Below are 15,735 nucleotides of genomic sequence, written 5' to 3'. Positions count from 1 at the left end.
GATCTCAGGTGGGGAATAAGCATCAGAAACAGATGAACTCATAAGACAAAAATCTTATGTCTCTGTCCTCCTGTTTTCATGCAAATGTCCCCAGTAATTAAATCAGGAAAAGAAAATGTAGCAAAAACATATCAGCCAAATGGTTTCAAAATTTCAAAAGAAGCTGTAAATATGGTCCTTTTTAGAAGATCAGGTTCTAACTAGAGTATGAGAAAGGGTAACAGTTGTTCTGATGAAGCAGTTTTTAAATTCTTGTCAGTGATTTAAAGAGAGATAACTGATGTATGTTGAAGAAGCTGGCAAGATTTTTAAATAGTTCGGACGCTACAGGGAGCATTTTTTTTTTCTTAAAGCAATGTACTCAGAAGTGTTGGCAAGATTTTATTTGAACGTAGCAGTGCTTATGTGAGGAAGTTATTTTGAATTACCCTAGTATAAATATGTATGACTTTATTTGTATTGAAAATTTCCTTTGCAAGTGAGTGACTGAGGGACTGTTATATCTCTATTGCCTGGTAAATGATTTTGGTATTTCATTTTGGAAATAAAATCTTATCCTCTGAATTTGAAAATAATATCAGGATCCTGTTTATGACCACAGGTGATTTTTGCACCTACATTAATACCTTTCGACTCTGACTTGCCATGTGGAACAAATGGCATCTGTTGTCTTACGCCTGGCTTTTTTTATACAGTATTCATGCATGCATGCATTCATTCATTCCACAGACATTTTTCTGCACCTCTCAGGCATCCAGCTCCATGCTAGGCACTGGGCATACAGCAATACTATTGAACTGGCCTTCCTTACGATAGTTCAGGTAAATGTTCTGTTTCCTCTGGGCGGTTTTCTGCAATATAGTAGAAATTTCCAATCTTCGCATTATAGCTTACTATTTAAAAGCTAAGCCCGTTGAAGGCTGTGGGCAAGGCTGTCTTTGAAAGACAGTTTTTCCTCTGCACAGAGAGCACCAAGAGTAAGGTAAGAAGAGGTAAAGGCCCGAAATAGGACCCGAAGCAGAGGGAAGAACAGAGAGGGAAGGGTCCTGGAGAAAGAAAGCATCGTAAATAGGGCTCACACTTTTCACCTCAAGACCTTTGAGCAACCAGTTACTATTCTACATGAAAATGAAACAGCTGGCAGGAAAATCACCTAGCCCATTGGCTGATGGAGCCTGTTCATTTACTTAAAGGAGAAACAAAACACAATTCCTCGTCCTCTCTGTTTTCCTAATTTAGCGATTGTGTGGTATTAGCAGGTGAAGAGATCAACTTGACACTTGCCTTTATAAACAAACCATACTTGTACTAGTCCGATCCATTTCCTCCTTGTGATTTCTTTCCTTTTTCAGGAAAAGCCTCTTATTAAACTTTTATATATTTATGATTTATATAATCAACCATGAAAAGATTCATCAGAGTCATTTAAAGAGAAAGACAAATATACATACAGAATTCTGCGCATGCCCCTTCATTAATTGTAGGCCACGTGTAAAACTGGAATAAGACAGGTTGCGTTAAATAATGTAAGTGTACTCAACTTGATAAAAAGGAGGTGTGTGGGTCAATGTGTCCATGGTCCCTGCCTGCTACCCTCCTCTATCCTCATCCTTATCTCAAGCCATTACAAGTGAGAAAGAGGAGATGGCTTTATTTCCCTTTAAAGCTTCTTAATGCATGGGAGATTCCACAAAAAAACAACAACAAATATTTATTATCTAATAGGCACCGTTCTGGGGGGATTGGGAAAGATACATCAATGATAGATCGCCTTCCTCTGTCAAACAAATTACTATTTAGAAACCCTAAATGAAGCAATGATTAAACATTTCCAAGTGATGGTGCTTTGCTTCGATATCATAAAACACATTACTTTGCCCCAACTCAAAGTTCAAAGTGATTTCAAATGCCATTTACAAGCATACTTCTCCCAATCCTAGATATTTCCCTCAACTACGCAAGAACCCGCCCTAGCAGAAGCAGAACTTCGATAGAGATCATCTTTACCCAAGGACCATGACAAACTATTGTAAATAATTTTCCAATATCCTATATAAATTCTAGATTTGGTAGGTTATACTATACTTTGGGATCATACTGATTCCTCTAAACTGAAATTCTAAATACTTACTAGATAGAGACATTAAGGTTTAAAAGAATGAAGTTTACTTTCTCCTTCTTGTTTTGAAAGGCCAAGATTTTTTTGTGAACATGCAGTTTTGTTCTGTCCCTCTTGTCTAGAAGGGTGCTAGCTATGTGCCAAGAACAACAGGTAAGCCAGCTGCCCTCAACCCGGAAAAATGCCACAGGATTCATAGTTACAGCTCTACAATGGCCAAGGAAAAACCTAATAGGAGCAGACTGTGTGCGTGTGTGTATGTGTGTGTATGTGTGTGTGTAGCAAAGTTAGTTGCAGAGAGAGAAAGAAGCCTGGTTTGCACTTAGTGGGAACCACTGGGACAATATGCTCCCTGTGTCCACAGCACAGTCCTCCCCTGACACCCTCCTTTCCAGGGCATAGGGTAGAAAAGTCACATACACAGTAGATCATGCCAGGGCCTGCTGGCACAACCCCACTCCCAAATGTGCAGGCAGGAGAGTGAAGCAATGTCTGTCCTATATACATAGTCTTACTTTTTTTTTATTTTTATATATTTTTTAAATTTTATGTATTTATTTGTGAGAGACACAGAGAGAGACAGAGACACGGGCAGAGGGAGAAGCAGACTACCCGCGGGGGAGCCCGATGGGGGATTCGATCCCAGGACCCCGGGATCACGCCTTGAGCCAAAGGCAGATGCTCAACCACTGAGCCAGCCAGGTGCCCCTATTTTTATTTTTTTAAGTAGATGTTTCAGCCCTCCAGCTGAGGGCCTAGAAGAAGAAACCCCAGGCAAACTTTCTCAGTGCTATTTTATCCTTTCGATGCTCTCGAGTTTGCGTAAGAGCAGGTAAAGAGCTTTGGACAATGTGAAGACCCTCTTCCTTTTACCTTGAGTACATAGGATCTCTGACGCTTTCTGACCACGCTCGGCTGGCCACAAGACTGCTTTCTCCCTTGCCAAGTCGCGTAGTGAGAATGAAGTGGGAAAATATTTTTTTCCTTTACAATAACAAATGGACATTTGAAATAGATAATCTTAGAGGCTAGTATCATGAAATTCCATGTTATTTTTCTTTTCTTCTTTTTTAAAGATTTCATTGATTAATTTAGAGAGAAAGAGGACACACAAGCAGTAGGGAGGGGCAGAGGGAGGGGGAGAGAGAGAGAGAGAGAGAGACCAAGCGCATCCCAAGCAGACTTGTCCGGGCCCAGCGTGCAGCCTGATGTGGGGCTTGATCCCATGACTCCAAGATCATGACCTGAGTGGAAACCAAATCTCAGACACTTAAGTGACTGAGCCACTCAGGCACCCCTCCACGTATTTTTCTAACTTTATTATCAGTAAGCATTAATTTCTGTATAATGAAAGAACCAGTCACAAAATTCCTAGTAGAGTCATAAAATAAATAACAATAAGATAATTAAAATAATAAAATAAATAACTAAAAGACATGCTACATCTACTCTGCTTTTTTTTATAATTTAACTTCATATATTATTCAGATAAATCATGGGAAGGAATTCCTATTTATTGATATGCATATCCAGTATCAGACATTTTACATATATGGTTATATTTTTTCACCACAACCAGCTAAAACCTAAGTATTCTTTTACTCTTTCTTTTTTTAAAGTAATCATTATGCCCAACGTGGGGCTCAAACTCACAACCCCAAGATCAAGAGTCACATGTTCTACCAACTAAGCCAGCCAGGCACCCTTTTTTTTGCTCATTTTTAAAATGAGGTTCAGGGGCACCTGGGTGGCTCAGTGGTTGAGCATCTGCCTTTGGCTCAGGTCATGATCCGAGGGTCCTGGGATTGAGTCCCACCTCAGGTTCCCCAAGGGGAGCCTCCTCCCTCTGCCTGTATCTCTACCTCTCTCTGTGTGTCTCTCATGAATAAATAAAATCTTAAAATAAAATAAAATGAAGTTCATAGGGGTTTAATATCTTGTCCTCAATATGAAATCAGTACACACAAAGCAGGAAATCAAGTCCAATTCATCAATATCTGTATCTTTGCCATTGTAATACGCTATCATCGAGGAGGATACAAAGATCTACAGACAAATACACTGATGTCCAGTTTGTAGTCAACAAGAGATTTCAAAGTTGTATAAGAAATAAAAACTGTTCTCAGATATGCCTGTATCACGATCTTCATCACTAACTTGTCCTGTTCTTAGGCTCAACACCAGAGCCAGGGCGAGCTAGGAGGAGCCTACACATGGGAGCTTTTCCTGAGCTGAGGGCCCTGGAAAGGAGACTGAGCCGACCCATGAAGCCACAGTCAGCAAAGCTAGAGAAAACATTTGACCCGAGCATTTGACTTGAGTCAACGCTGGAACTAGAAAAATGAGCCTAAGTATGAGGTCCAAAAGGCAAATTAAGCCATACATGGCAAAACAAGTACGAACCCAATCCCCCAGGAAGATTCCCAGGAAGTGGCTCACAATCCAGCATACAGAGTGGGTGGGCACAAGTGGTTTACACGGGTATCTGCGAAAGGTGAGATGATGGTGGGCAGCCCCTGTGCGTGGTGTTTGCCGTGAATGCGGACCTGACGCATTCAAAGGCCCACACAGAACCAGACACTTGGATTTTAGAGAAAGTCATCGAGTCTCTCTACATCACATTTAAAACTGCCAGGCCTAGAGAAGCAGTTTGTTGTCTTTCTTAGCTATTATTATTTCATAGTCATGATTATTGTGGAGAAGACAATTGTTGAGGAGGAGGTTTTTATATTTAAGTACCTGAAACAACTCTGAAAAAAAAAAAAAAAGGAAAGAAATCACTCCTAAAGGGGTGCAAAATTAGGACCGAGTAGAGTACAAAGTTTATAATTTTGACTTTTCAACAGAATAAGCACTATTAAAGAAACCGCAAAGCAGTATGAAGTCGTTTCCAGGCCACCAGACCATCTGTAGGTATAGACAATTGCTGGTCCCATTTCCCTTTAAAAAGGGAAAAAGAAAAAGGTACAGGGTACTCTGAGCCCCTAGGCTGATGTCCAAATGGCCCTTTTGGTGGTTTTGACCTACAAGGAGTATGGAATGAATCCTTTGAGAAAGGAAACAATTAAGGGACACTTTGAGTGTTTTGAGGAGTCAAAGAAAACAACAACAACAAAAAGCCATCAGTACTGGGATTAAAAATTAGACAATAGTTTTTCCCCTTTAGCATTCGCACTGATTTTTCAGCTTTTGCATCAAGAAGAAAATCTGGCCTTGTGGATGTTTGAAAGACTAGGGATTTCATTTTCCACTTAATAAACTGATTTTCTCCCCAACTATAGGTACTTGGAATTAGCGCAAACCCCAGGATAACTACAATTCCAAAAGGGAATGTTCAGTTCATTATGAATGGTCTTACAGCAAATAATGCTCTCTGGCAGCCAAATTCCTGGCCTCCAAATTTGTAAATTTGCCCCTTTTTTTTTTCTCTCCCACTTCTTACTCAAGACCGCTTCTGAGCTTTTGCACATTTAACCCTTACACCCAAAGATAGCATGTTACTGAACAACATGAGAAACTTCAAGTTTATACACTTGGATTAAAAGAAGTCTGATATTTATAAGCAAGTTATGACCGTCTTGAATACAATAAATTAACTAACACGGTAAAGAAATACTGTATTTATTCTCACGTCTGTGGTTACGCATCCTTTGAACAGGTCTAAAGAATCATAAACCAGCCATAAATCATATGATGTTTACCATTTTATTTCTTCACTTAATGACACAGCACTTGTTTCGCAATAGAAAAATCATGAATGATACTAAAAGTTAAATAGTTGTTTTAGTAGTCAAAATTAATTTATACTGTCTTTAATCAATCCGTTGTGTTCCATGTTATTTTTTTCAACTTTTCATCATCATAATGAAGCTCCATTATAATGAGGTTTCGTGTATTACTTCATTTGATTCCCAATAAAACCCCTAAAGAATGAACACTGTTAGTGTACCCACATTGTTGGTAACGAAACAAATTTAGAGTCAATTGTCTGTCATCATACAGGTAGAAATCTGCCCTGCTAGTAGTATTGGAAATAGATTATCTCAAACTTCAACTGACACAGGGGTATAAAAATTCCAGGGACATATTTGTGTGATCGTTTTTAAATCACTTTAAATCAGCCTATACATTAATAAGTAAAAAAAAAAAAAAAAAGTAAAATTACCTTAAGGACCATGGCTTAATTATTTGTCAACTGTCTCAATGTTCCACTTTTTGACCTGTATAAATAGACATAACCAAAAAGTTCAATGATCAAATTTTAGTAGAAAAATATGGTGCATAATTCATGCATATCTCTGCATTTGGGGAGGAGAGTGAGTTGATTTTACCCAGGATATTGTTTTACCTAATTAATTGTAGTTTTGTCCCATAGTTGTATGTGATTGCTACATAAATGGTTTACAAATTGTTAAAAGAAGTTGTATGGATATCTAGAAAGAATTCTATAACTCAGTAGACTTACACAAATGTCAAAGAGAAATTTTATATTAAAATGTTACTTTGTTTCTTTGTCCTAAGAGAATGATTTAAAAAAAAAAAGTTAAAATCAAGCATTAGATATGCAAATATGTGTTCAGATCAGAGATACCAAAATTATTCAAATGATTAATTATTCATCATAAAATGTCAATTAATAATTATGAAGCATAAAAGGCATCTTTCTAATGCATCTTTATTTTTCTTGGCCTAAAAAAGCAGCTTAATATACATGTTCAATTGACTTCTAACAAGTTCTAAAAATGCAACAAAGTAAACAAATTGTAAACAAGTGCAAACTCTGAATCTTAATAAGTGAACACAAATGTGCTCAAAATGAATGAAAGACAGAAAAAAAAAATAAGGAAAACAAAAACCATAGCCACACTCATGACATATGCAGCCCCGTTTTCACTCACCTGCTAGGTAATGGGGCAACCTGGCCAAGAAACAGGCCCAACAACTCAAGTTGTGAATTTGTTTGGCAAGTACAAAATACACCCGTTTCTCTCTGAAGTGATCGATCTTTGTGGGGAGGAGGATGCTCTGGGAATTTTTTTTTATACTTTCTGAATAAACATTAAAAGATAAGGCGCGGTTTCAGTTTCTTTAAATCACTTATCATAATTTCTAAAGTCTGTTGAGTACTGGTAAGAGATCTCCATCAATGAGGATCTTTCTTCACATCGCTTTCATTGTCAATAATTTCCCCATATCAAGCATATTAATTTTTTCCAGGAAGATCATATCATCTTTAAAAAAAAAATCAGTTTGGGCCGATATGATTCAGAATCAGAAGCCATTCGATGACCAAAGATATTGATTCATATTTATGATCATGATTTACTGTTCAGGGACACCTGGTGAACTTGCTCTCTGGTGACCCGAGGTGGGGTGGGGGGGGGGGGGGTTCTTTTAGTTGAGGCGTCCCCGACCTCCTGCTGGTGGATGGATTACATCAACACCGTGTGTTCAAAAACTAGATGATAAATCTGGGCAACATAAAGGAGGCACAAAAGAATCCGAGGAAGAGAGAGAGAGATGGAGAGATGGAGAGATGGAGAGATGGAGAGGGAGGGAGGATGCTGAGACACAAAACCAGAGATTGCAAAAGGGAGATAATGGGATTAAAAGAAAGGAGAATGTAGGCGATGCAATTGGAAAAGAATTTCAAGAAATCGAGGAGAAAGGCCCGGGAGGGCGGACAGGAGGCCGGAGGCGGTGTGGGTGCCGGGTCCGCGCGCCCCCGCGCCCCCGCGCCCCCCGCGCCCCCGCCCCGCCAGCCCAGGGGGGGCCCCCTCCCCGGGCCCGCGTCGCCTCCAAGTTGCTCCAAGTTTCCAGGCGGCTCCCGCGGGGCCCCTTCCCGTCCCCGCCCCCTCCCTCGGCGAGATTGACAGTCGCGTGGAGGAGGCTTTTCCAGGCGCAGCCTTTCTCATGGTAATCAGCCCCCAGCATCACCTCCCGGCCGCCGCCGCTGCGCTCCCCGCGCGGCCCGCGGACCCCGGGACCGGAAACGGGGCGGCGGGCGGGGAGCGGGCCCGGGGCGACCCAGGTCAGCTGACCCGCGGGCGGGGGGCGCGGGGCGCGGGGCGCGGGGCGCGGGGCGCGGGGCCGCACCCCTCCCGGGCCTCCCCGCCCCCTGACCCTGCGCGCGGAGGGAGGGGCCGGAGCCGGAGAGGAGCCGGGGCTGGAGCCGGGGCTGGAGCCGGAGCCGGGGCCGGAGCCGGGGCCGGGGCCGGGGCCGGGGCCGGGGCCGGGGGTGCGCGCTCGGGGGGCGCTCGGGGCGCGCGGGGCGACCCGCAGACCTGCTTGGCATCAATAAATTAAGACGCTCATTTGAGTCCTCAAGTTTGCTGCTTCCTGTCAGTGGAGACGTCGGCAAAAGCACCGAAGCCGAGATTCAGCCTCAACTTCAAAAAATAAAGGAAAATTTATTTTAAAAGAAAAAAAAAAAAAAAAAAAAAGACCCCGTGGGCCGGCCGCCCCGCTGGGGCCAGGTGACGCGCGGGGCTCGCAGCGGGCAGCCTGGGGTCTGGGGTCGGCCGCAGGCTCCCCGGTGCTGTTTTGATTTTGTTGAAAAGGGTTTCTCGGGGAGAGATGCTCCTGTTTTGTTTTGTTTTGTTTTTTAATAGCTTTTTTTTTTTTTTTTTTTGCCCCTCCAATCCTAGGCTCAACTCCGAATGGATTGGATTGCAACTTTGCACGTGAGAAAACCGTTTGGCTGGGCTTGGACCCCTGCCGCCCCCCACCCCCACCCCCACCCCCTGCACACACACCCTCCCCCCCCACCCCGGGGGTGTCCCTTAGCACCCTTTGCCTGCAACTCTCAGAGAAGTTGCCCACCTCCTGCGTAACCACGCAGGGCTTGAGATAATTCCTCTAGATGGAAGATCAACTCCGTCTCAAAATGAGAAGAGGTTCCTTTCTCTTTTTTTTTCTTTTTTTTTTAATCCACATGGTACAAAATAAACAGAATTTGCTTTTTTTTTTTTTTTTTTTAAAAAAAAAAGAAAAATTTCATTAGCTGGGCCAAATTCGAATTCCTTCTGCAGCCTGCGTGTTCAAGGGCAGAAACAGTGTATCAGCCCGGGCTCCCGGGCTCCCGGGCTCCCGGGCTCCCCGGCTCCCCAGCTCCCGGGCTCTGGGGCTCCGGGGCGGTCGGCGCTGGGGGCCGGGCGGGGGTGGGGGCGGGGGCCGCCCCGAAAGTTGAGGAAATTGACAGGCGCAGAGGTGAAGGGAGGGCCGGGCACCGGGTCCCGGCTGCAGGCGCTGGGAAAACAAAAGTGCATCTTCCAACCCTGCTTGGGTGCAGGGAATCCTCAGGGAGGCAGTTGCTTCCACCCAAAGAAACCCTAAAGAATTCCTTTTCTTTCTTTCTTTCTCTCTTTCTTTTCTTTTCTTTTCTCTTTCTTTTCTTTCTTTCTTTTTCTTTCTTTCTTTCTTTCTTGTTTCTTTTTTTCTTTTCCTCCTTCCAAGGTCGGTTGCAATACCATTTCGCATGTACTCGTGTCTGTTATTTTACTGCCCTTGGTCCGCGCTCCTCTCGAAATGGAGCATTAAATGGGGAGGAAGGATCGGGAAGGAGCGATTCATTGGCAGGACTTGTTTTGCTGTGCGAGGAGCCGAAAGCGCCAGTCCTCTCTCGACTTTTCCCTGCGCCCTGCGCTCCTGCATCCCGCTGATCCCACGATCCCCATTGTCCCCGAACTGGCCTTCGGACGAAGGGAGGGTTCGCGACAAATTCAGATTGGGCTCCCTGGGCTCCCTGGGCTGCCTGGGCTGCCTGGGCTCCCTGCGCCCGGGCGCGGGTGGGAACGCGGGGGCCAGGAGGAGGGGAGAGCCCGGGGCGCGCCGGGCAGGGGCGGGGGGCCGCGGGGCGCTCCCCCTCTCCGGGACCCTGCCCGGGCCGCCCTGCAGACCCGCACCTTCCTGGGAACCTGGAAGATGGCTTTCTTACCACAAATCAGATGCCTGAAAGTCGGAACTCCCAGTCCTAAGTGTTGGGGCTGCCTCCTGCCACTTCAACAATTAGTGAGCCCAGAGTAATCAGATGATTAGGTGTTTTTAATGGAAATACTTGAGTCCCCCCCCCCTTTTTTTAAAGCCAGATCCTAAGTAAGCTGACGCTAATATACATAATAAAAACAAGTGATTTGTTAGCCGTTCCCTTAGATCCTTTGACCTGTGGTTTTGCCTGTGAGTGTGTATCTGAGACTGTAACCATCCAATGACTGACTACCTGGGCTAATGCAGTGGGGTCTTGCCTGGAATCACTCCCTGTCTTGGGATCCTTTTTTCCAGGCAGTGGGGAGGCTGATAAACTTCTAGAGAAAGCTGGATTCCATTTTTTTTTTTTAAATAAAAAGGAGGGAAAAGTGGGAAGAGGGAGAAAAAAAAGGACATTAGCAGTAGGGCTAAATCTCAGAGGAGGAATTTGATGTCATATATATATATATTTGGTATACATACAGAACATTAAAAGGAACGTGAAACATAAAATTTAAAATACGTCTGACCCATATTGGAAATCATTCTTTATATATATATTTATATTCTTTATTATATATATATATATAATTAACTCTTAGACTGATGATCTTGAACACTCCTCTTCTATAGGTAAAATATCTGTAATGGTGGGGGGAAGAAGATTAATTTATCTAGTAATTCTCATTGTAACAGTCAAGTTGGGAAAGAGGTGAGTCTGGAAACCACTGTGAAAACTTACTTTTTTCACATCTTCAAGTAAGAAGTGGCTGTGGTCATGCAGGATGGCTATGCCCCCCCCCCCTACAAAATACAAAGACATGCACCTCTGGCTGTATGGATGTGGCAACCCATGTGGTAGCTCTTCCCTCCTCCGAGTGCAATTGCAAGTGACTCCTGCATTCAAAGCCTTGCTTTAGGCACACATTCAAAGCACAATTCAAAGCCGTTTATCTTAATATAAGTAAAAAGTCTAGTGTTGGATCAGGGTATTATTTGTTTCAGATTTCATCAGACTGAAAACGGGGCTGTGACACTAACAATATTGAAAGCAGAAAAAACTGGCGTGAGGTTGTGTAGTCCTATTGACACCTCCACCTTTACCTTTACAAGAAATCCAAAGGCTGTGGGGCTGGAAGTTTATTTGTGTTCTGAGGTTCTCAGGCACTTTCACTCTTAAAAAAAAAAAAAAAAAAAGTCTCACAGTCCTTTAAGAAATTGAGCCTGAACCATTGGAGGCTAAGAGATTTCTTCCTTTTCCGATAAATGCCTGTGCTCAGCATCCTCAAATTTGGCTGTCTTTATTTACTTCTATATTAGTTCCAATTACGTGCAGTGTAAACCAGCTTTTTGATTAACAAAACAGCAGAGCATTGGTTAAGAACACTTAAACTTCAAAAAAAATTCCCCTGGGAAGTGGGCTCTGAATTGGTTAATAATGTGCAGTACTTGCTAAATTGCTGACTTCCAGATGTGGAAAATATCTTTCTTGTTTAGGACCTATGTAACCTGATTGGATTACGACAGAAGCGTCACGTTGGAAGCTTTTGAGTGATTATTTAATTAACCATACAGTAGAAAGCTGTATTCTCCAGGAAATCCCTTCCATATTTACATAACCAATCCCTTCAGAGCAAAGGTGGAGTCTTTTCTTTTTAATTTTACTTTAATTGCAATATCAAAAAAATATATACTCCAAAACTTAGACCCCATGCCGTTTAATATCGTGCTCTTCCTTCCCTGCTAAGTTCCTCTATGGCCTTTCTCCTTTTCCTCCTACACACGCTCCCTCACTTTGCAGTGAGGTCTCCACGAGATGTAGAGAGATTCAGAGAGATCAGTCAACCCAGCGCTCTATGTTAATTTACTTAGAGACCCTTTAAAAAAAAATGTCAAACTACTTTTGGGTATTGGGATCCAATCCAGAAATTCATCATACGCACACCCTAAGATGCAGTTCACATGCAGTGTTTTGTTTTTTTTTTTCTGGCTCTGCCATCTAAAAAGAAAAAAAAAAAAGGGAGAAGAAGAAGAAGAAAAAAAAAAAAAAAGGGCAAAGAATTTAGTTCCAGAAGACGTGCTGAGAAATCCACACAACTTAATGTGCATCTCCAATCTGGTCATTAGAAATATCTGTGTAGCAAGAGGCGATCTGGATCGAGGACCCGGGATCTCTCCCTTTAACTTTCGCCCCTTAGAGTTCTCCAGTTCTGTGAATGGTGTGCACCGCTTTCCGCCCTGTACTCTGTAGGATTTAGTGATGAGGATAATGATGCCAAAGGCTTGACGGGGGGGGGGGGGGGGGGGGGGGGCGTGGAGAAGAGAGGGAGGGAGGGAGGGAGGGAGGGAGGGAGGCGAGAGGGAGGGAGAGAGGAAGGGAGGGAGGTGGAATTTCATTTCTTCCACTAAAGCGTTTGCGGAGACTTCAAGGTATAATCTATCCCAGATCCTTTCCCAGAGAGAAACTTGGCGATCACGTTTTCACATGATGCTCACGCTCAGGGCGCTTCAATTATCCCTCCCCACAAAGATAGGTGGCGCGTGTTTCAGGGTCTCTCCTCTCTCTCCTACAGAAAAGAAAAAGAAAAAAATGTCATTAGAAGAGGCGTAACACGTCAGTCCGTCCCCAGGTTTGTGTTTCCTGGAGTGGCCGAAAGAGATCAGTTCTAACCTGCTCCGCAGGAATAACGGTCCTGCCTCCCGACACTCTTGGCGAGGTTTTGTACAGTTTGCTCCGGGAGCTGTTTCTTCGCTTCCACCTTTTTCTCCCCCACACTTCGCGGCTTCTTCATGCTTTTTCTTCTCACCATTTCTGGCCAAAACTACAAACAAGACTTCGCAGGTAGGTTTTTTTTTTTTTTTTTCTCTCTCTTTCTCTCTCTCTCCCCCCTTTCTCTCTTTTTTATTCCTTTTTGGTACGGTCATCCCCCCCCCACCCTCCTTTTATGATTTTTTTTTCCTCCTTTTAAGTGGGGATGGGAGTCTGGAGTGAGAAGGAGTGTCCGTGGGCAGGAATTTCAGGTGGGTTTAGCTCCTTTATGGCAAGCTTTTCCCAAGAGTGACTTCGTGGATTTCTCTGGCACTCCCGCTCCCTCTCCCTGCTTTCCTCTCCCTTTTCCTCCTCCAAATAATTTGCCCTGTACCTGTCCATTCAGGTAACCAAAGGTGCCTTTTGCTACCCAGCCGAGGAAAAGTTTTATTGAGAACTACATGGTGGAAGGAAAACTCCTCCAGGGGGAGAGAATCTAACCCTGTTTTGTTTTTTTTTGTGGGTTTTTTTTTTCTTTTTTTTTTTTTTTTTTTTTTTGCATCTAGCTCCAGTACATTGTATTCAGCAATTAAAACTTGGCAGATAACCTGTTAGTAATGACAAAACTTGATCGATACAAACCCACCAAATTCAGGGGCATGTCTTTCTCTTAGATATGGCACTGCATCCTCTCCCACCGGAGAAGGCTGTTTTCTAAGCAGAAAGTTGCCTGTTTTTGTCTGCTTAGCGAGTTTCATTTCTTTATTTTATTCTTTGTGTGTGTATGTATGTGAAGTAACACCTCATTTCTGTGATGATAAATAAAGAAGTGAAAGTCCTCATGGAACTTGAGTCGTTTACCAAAGTGTGTATGTGGGGTGGGGGGTGGGGGGTCACTACAGCTGGGAAGAAAGCTGCTGTCAGGATATCAGAGTTGTAAATTAAGGGTAACTTTTGGAATTGTGTTTTAAATGGCAAAGTAATAGAGACGTGGATCGAGCAGGAGACACATGCACACACATATCCCATTCCCTACTTTGGCACCGAAAAGTCGAGAGAGAGATAGCAGGAGTTCCCAGGAACAGTGATGAGCCCGGCTAACGTGAATGTGTTTATCTCCCACCTACTTATATATTTTCCATGCTCCCCCTGTAATGATGAAGGCAAGATTACTAACTCCAGAGTTAGAAATAACAGGCAGAAGATAAAGTTTACAGCACAAATGCCCTGTCTCTCTCCCTCTCTCTCTCTCTCTCTCTCTCTCTCTCACACACACACACACACACACACACACACACACACACAGGCTCATAAAACTAGCAGCTTACTTTATTAAACATGTATTTATATGCAATCGTGTGTAAGTCTCAGCATGAATACAGACAGGCCAGCTGTTTCATCCCAGACACTTGTGTGACCGTTTCCTGATTTCAGGATTTTTCCCAACAATTTCAAATCAATAGGAGAGCCAGGAAATGACAAAATGTGTCAGACTTAAAAGTCACCCTCTATGCCTAGGTTAAATTCAAGGTGCTTTCTAAACCATCCACTTCCCCTTCTCTCTGCCTCGCCGCCCCCCCCCCCCCACTACCACCACCACACTCCTCTCAGCAAATGTGTGGAAACTGATACTCACTTTCCAGGTTTTCTGCAAAGCTTTGAGCACAGGAGACAATAGGTGCGGGGCGTGGGGACTGAGTGTGCCCGGCAGAGGAAGGGTTAATGGCCCTTGTGTTACAGTTTGCATCTGTTACATCTTTTATAGCCCCTGTTTAAACTAATCCTCGAGGCACAGCATCTTCCCAACCTCCACCGAGTTTCGGGATTCTCCACCTCTGCTGCCTGCCTCCGAGGTTCCCCTTCTCCAAGTTTTGACAGTTTCAGCTGAAGGGGAAAAAAAAAAAAAAAATGCAGCGCCTCTCTCGATTTTTAGGTACAAAAGTTTCGAAGCCAGAAAGGATACGATCATTTAAGTAGAGCTTCAAAGTATTGCCGTAGCGGTTGGACTTTCTCTTTCCTTTCTTGAGGGGATAGAAGAAAAAAAAAAAAAAAGAAAGAAAGAAAGAAAAGAAAAGGAAAGAAAAAAAAAAGAAAGAGAAATTCTACTGGAAGTATTTAAGGGAAGCAGTGTAGGGGAGCATGTGTGTGAATGAGGTGGGGGAAAATACTTAAGTAAATATTGTCAAAGTGGCGGTGGGGGGGGAGGTGTGTAGGGGTGTGTGTGTGTGTGTGTGTGTGTGTGTGTGTAGGGGGGAGGTGGGAAGCGCTGGTGTCCAAAGAGGCTTATAATTATACTTCTTATTTCGGCGTGAAATGGGAAATCTTAATTTGGGGGCGGGGGACCGGGGTGGCGGTGGGTGTGTGTGTGGGGTGTGGGGGGGATGGAGACAGCCTCGATGGACTCCCGGGGAGGGGAGGGGAGCGGAGGGGAGCGGAGGGGAGCGCAGGGAGGGAGGGAGGGGGCGCGGGGCGAGCGGGCTCCCCATAATTACTGTTATCAATTTGCCCGAGTGTGCTTCATCCGGGGGCTGTTGTTTGTTTGTTTGTGTGTCTCCTCCGGGGGGGACGGGGTTGTGTGTGGGGTGGGGGGGCGCGCGGGATGGGGACGCGAGCGCGAGGCAGGCCGGCGTCGCCCCGGGTCGCGGGGCGGGGGGGGCGGGGGGGTGCGCGGGGCGGGGGCGGGGGCCGGGCCGGGCCGGGGTCGGTCGGTGGCGCGGCGGGGCCCCGGGGGGCGCGGCGGGGCCGGGTCCGGGGCCGGGTCCGGGTCCGGGTCCGGGGCTCCGGGGCCCCCCTCGCGGGCGCAGCGCGGCGCCCAGGAACGCACACAAAGCGCCTCGGGGCCCGCGGGGGGCGGGGTGGGGTGGGGGTGGGGGTGGGGTGGGGTGGGGGGGCGGGGGCGGGG

The 15,735-nt window shown here is 44.8% G+C and overlaps 1 protein-coding gene and 1 long non-coding RNA gene across 6 annotated transcripts in view; one reads left to right on the top strand and one right to left on the bottom strand.

Annotated features, from left to right (window-relative positions):
- Positions 1-5,860: 5,860 nt before the first annotated feature.
- LOC118351544 (uncharacterized) lies at positions 5,861-15,421 on the bottom strand. 2 transcript variants are annotated; one of them, XR_004807122.2, is made up of 5 exons: positions 15,326-15,421; positions 14,470-14,717; positions 12,756-12,906; positions 10,056-12,651; positions 5,867-6,339 (listed from the first exon to the last, which is right to left on the bottom strand). It is a non-coding gene; the product is annotated as an uncharacterized LOC118351544 (long non-coding RNA). The 2 variants fall into 2 exon arrangements; XR_004807121.2 differs by lacking the exon at positions 15,326-15,421 and having other exon boundaries at positions 5,861-6,339; positions 14,470-15,180.
- ZEB2 (zinc finger E-box binding homeobox 2) overlaps positions 12,466-15,735 on the top strand; it is a 137,743-nt gene continuing 134,473 nt past the window's right edge. Inside the window, exons 1-2 of one of the 4 annotated variants that reach the window (XM_035702351.2) lie at positions 12,466-12,514; positions 12,658-12,926. Coding sequence is in view for 1 of the 4 variants with exons in the window: in XM_025431367.3 (XP_025287152.1) it covers positions 14,973-14,987 (15 nt within the window). In the remaining 3 variants the exon portion in view is untranslated. Of the gene's footprint in view, positions 12,515-12,646; positions 12,927-14,469; positions 14,988-15,735 lie in introns of those variants that run through there. The other 3 variants (XM_025431374.3, XM_025431381.3, XM_025431367.3) reach the window with 3 other exon arrangements.

This window comes from Canis lupus, chromosome 19 (genome assembly GCF_003254725.2).
Source record: "Canis lupus dingo isolate Sandy chromosome 19, ASM325472v2, whole genome shotgun sequence".
Taxonomy (NCBI): Eukaryota; Metazoa; Chordata; class Mammalia; order Carnivora; family Canidae; genus Canis; species Canis lupus.
This window is presented reverse-complemented; position numbering and strand designations above follow the sequence as displayed.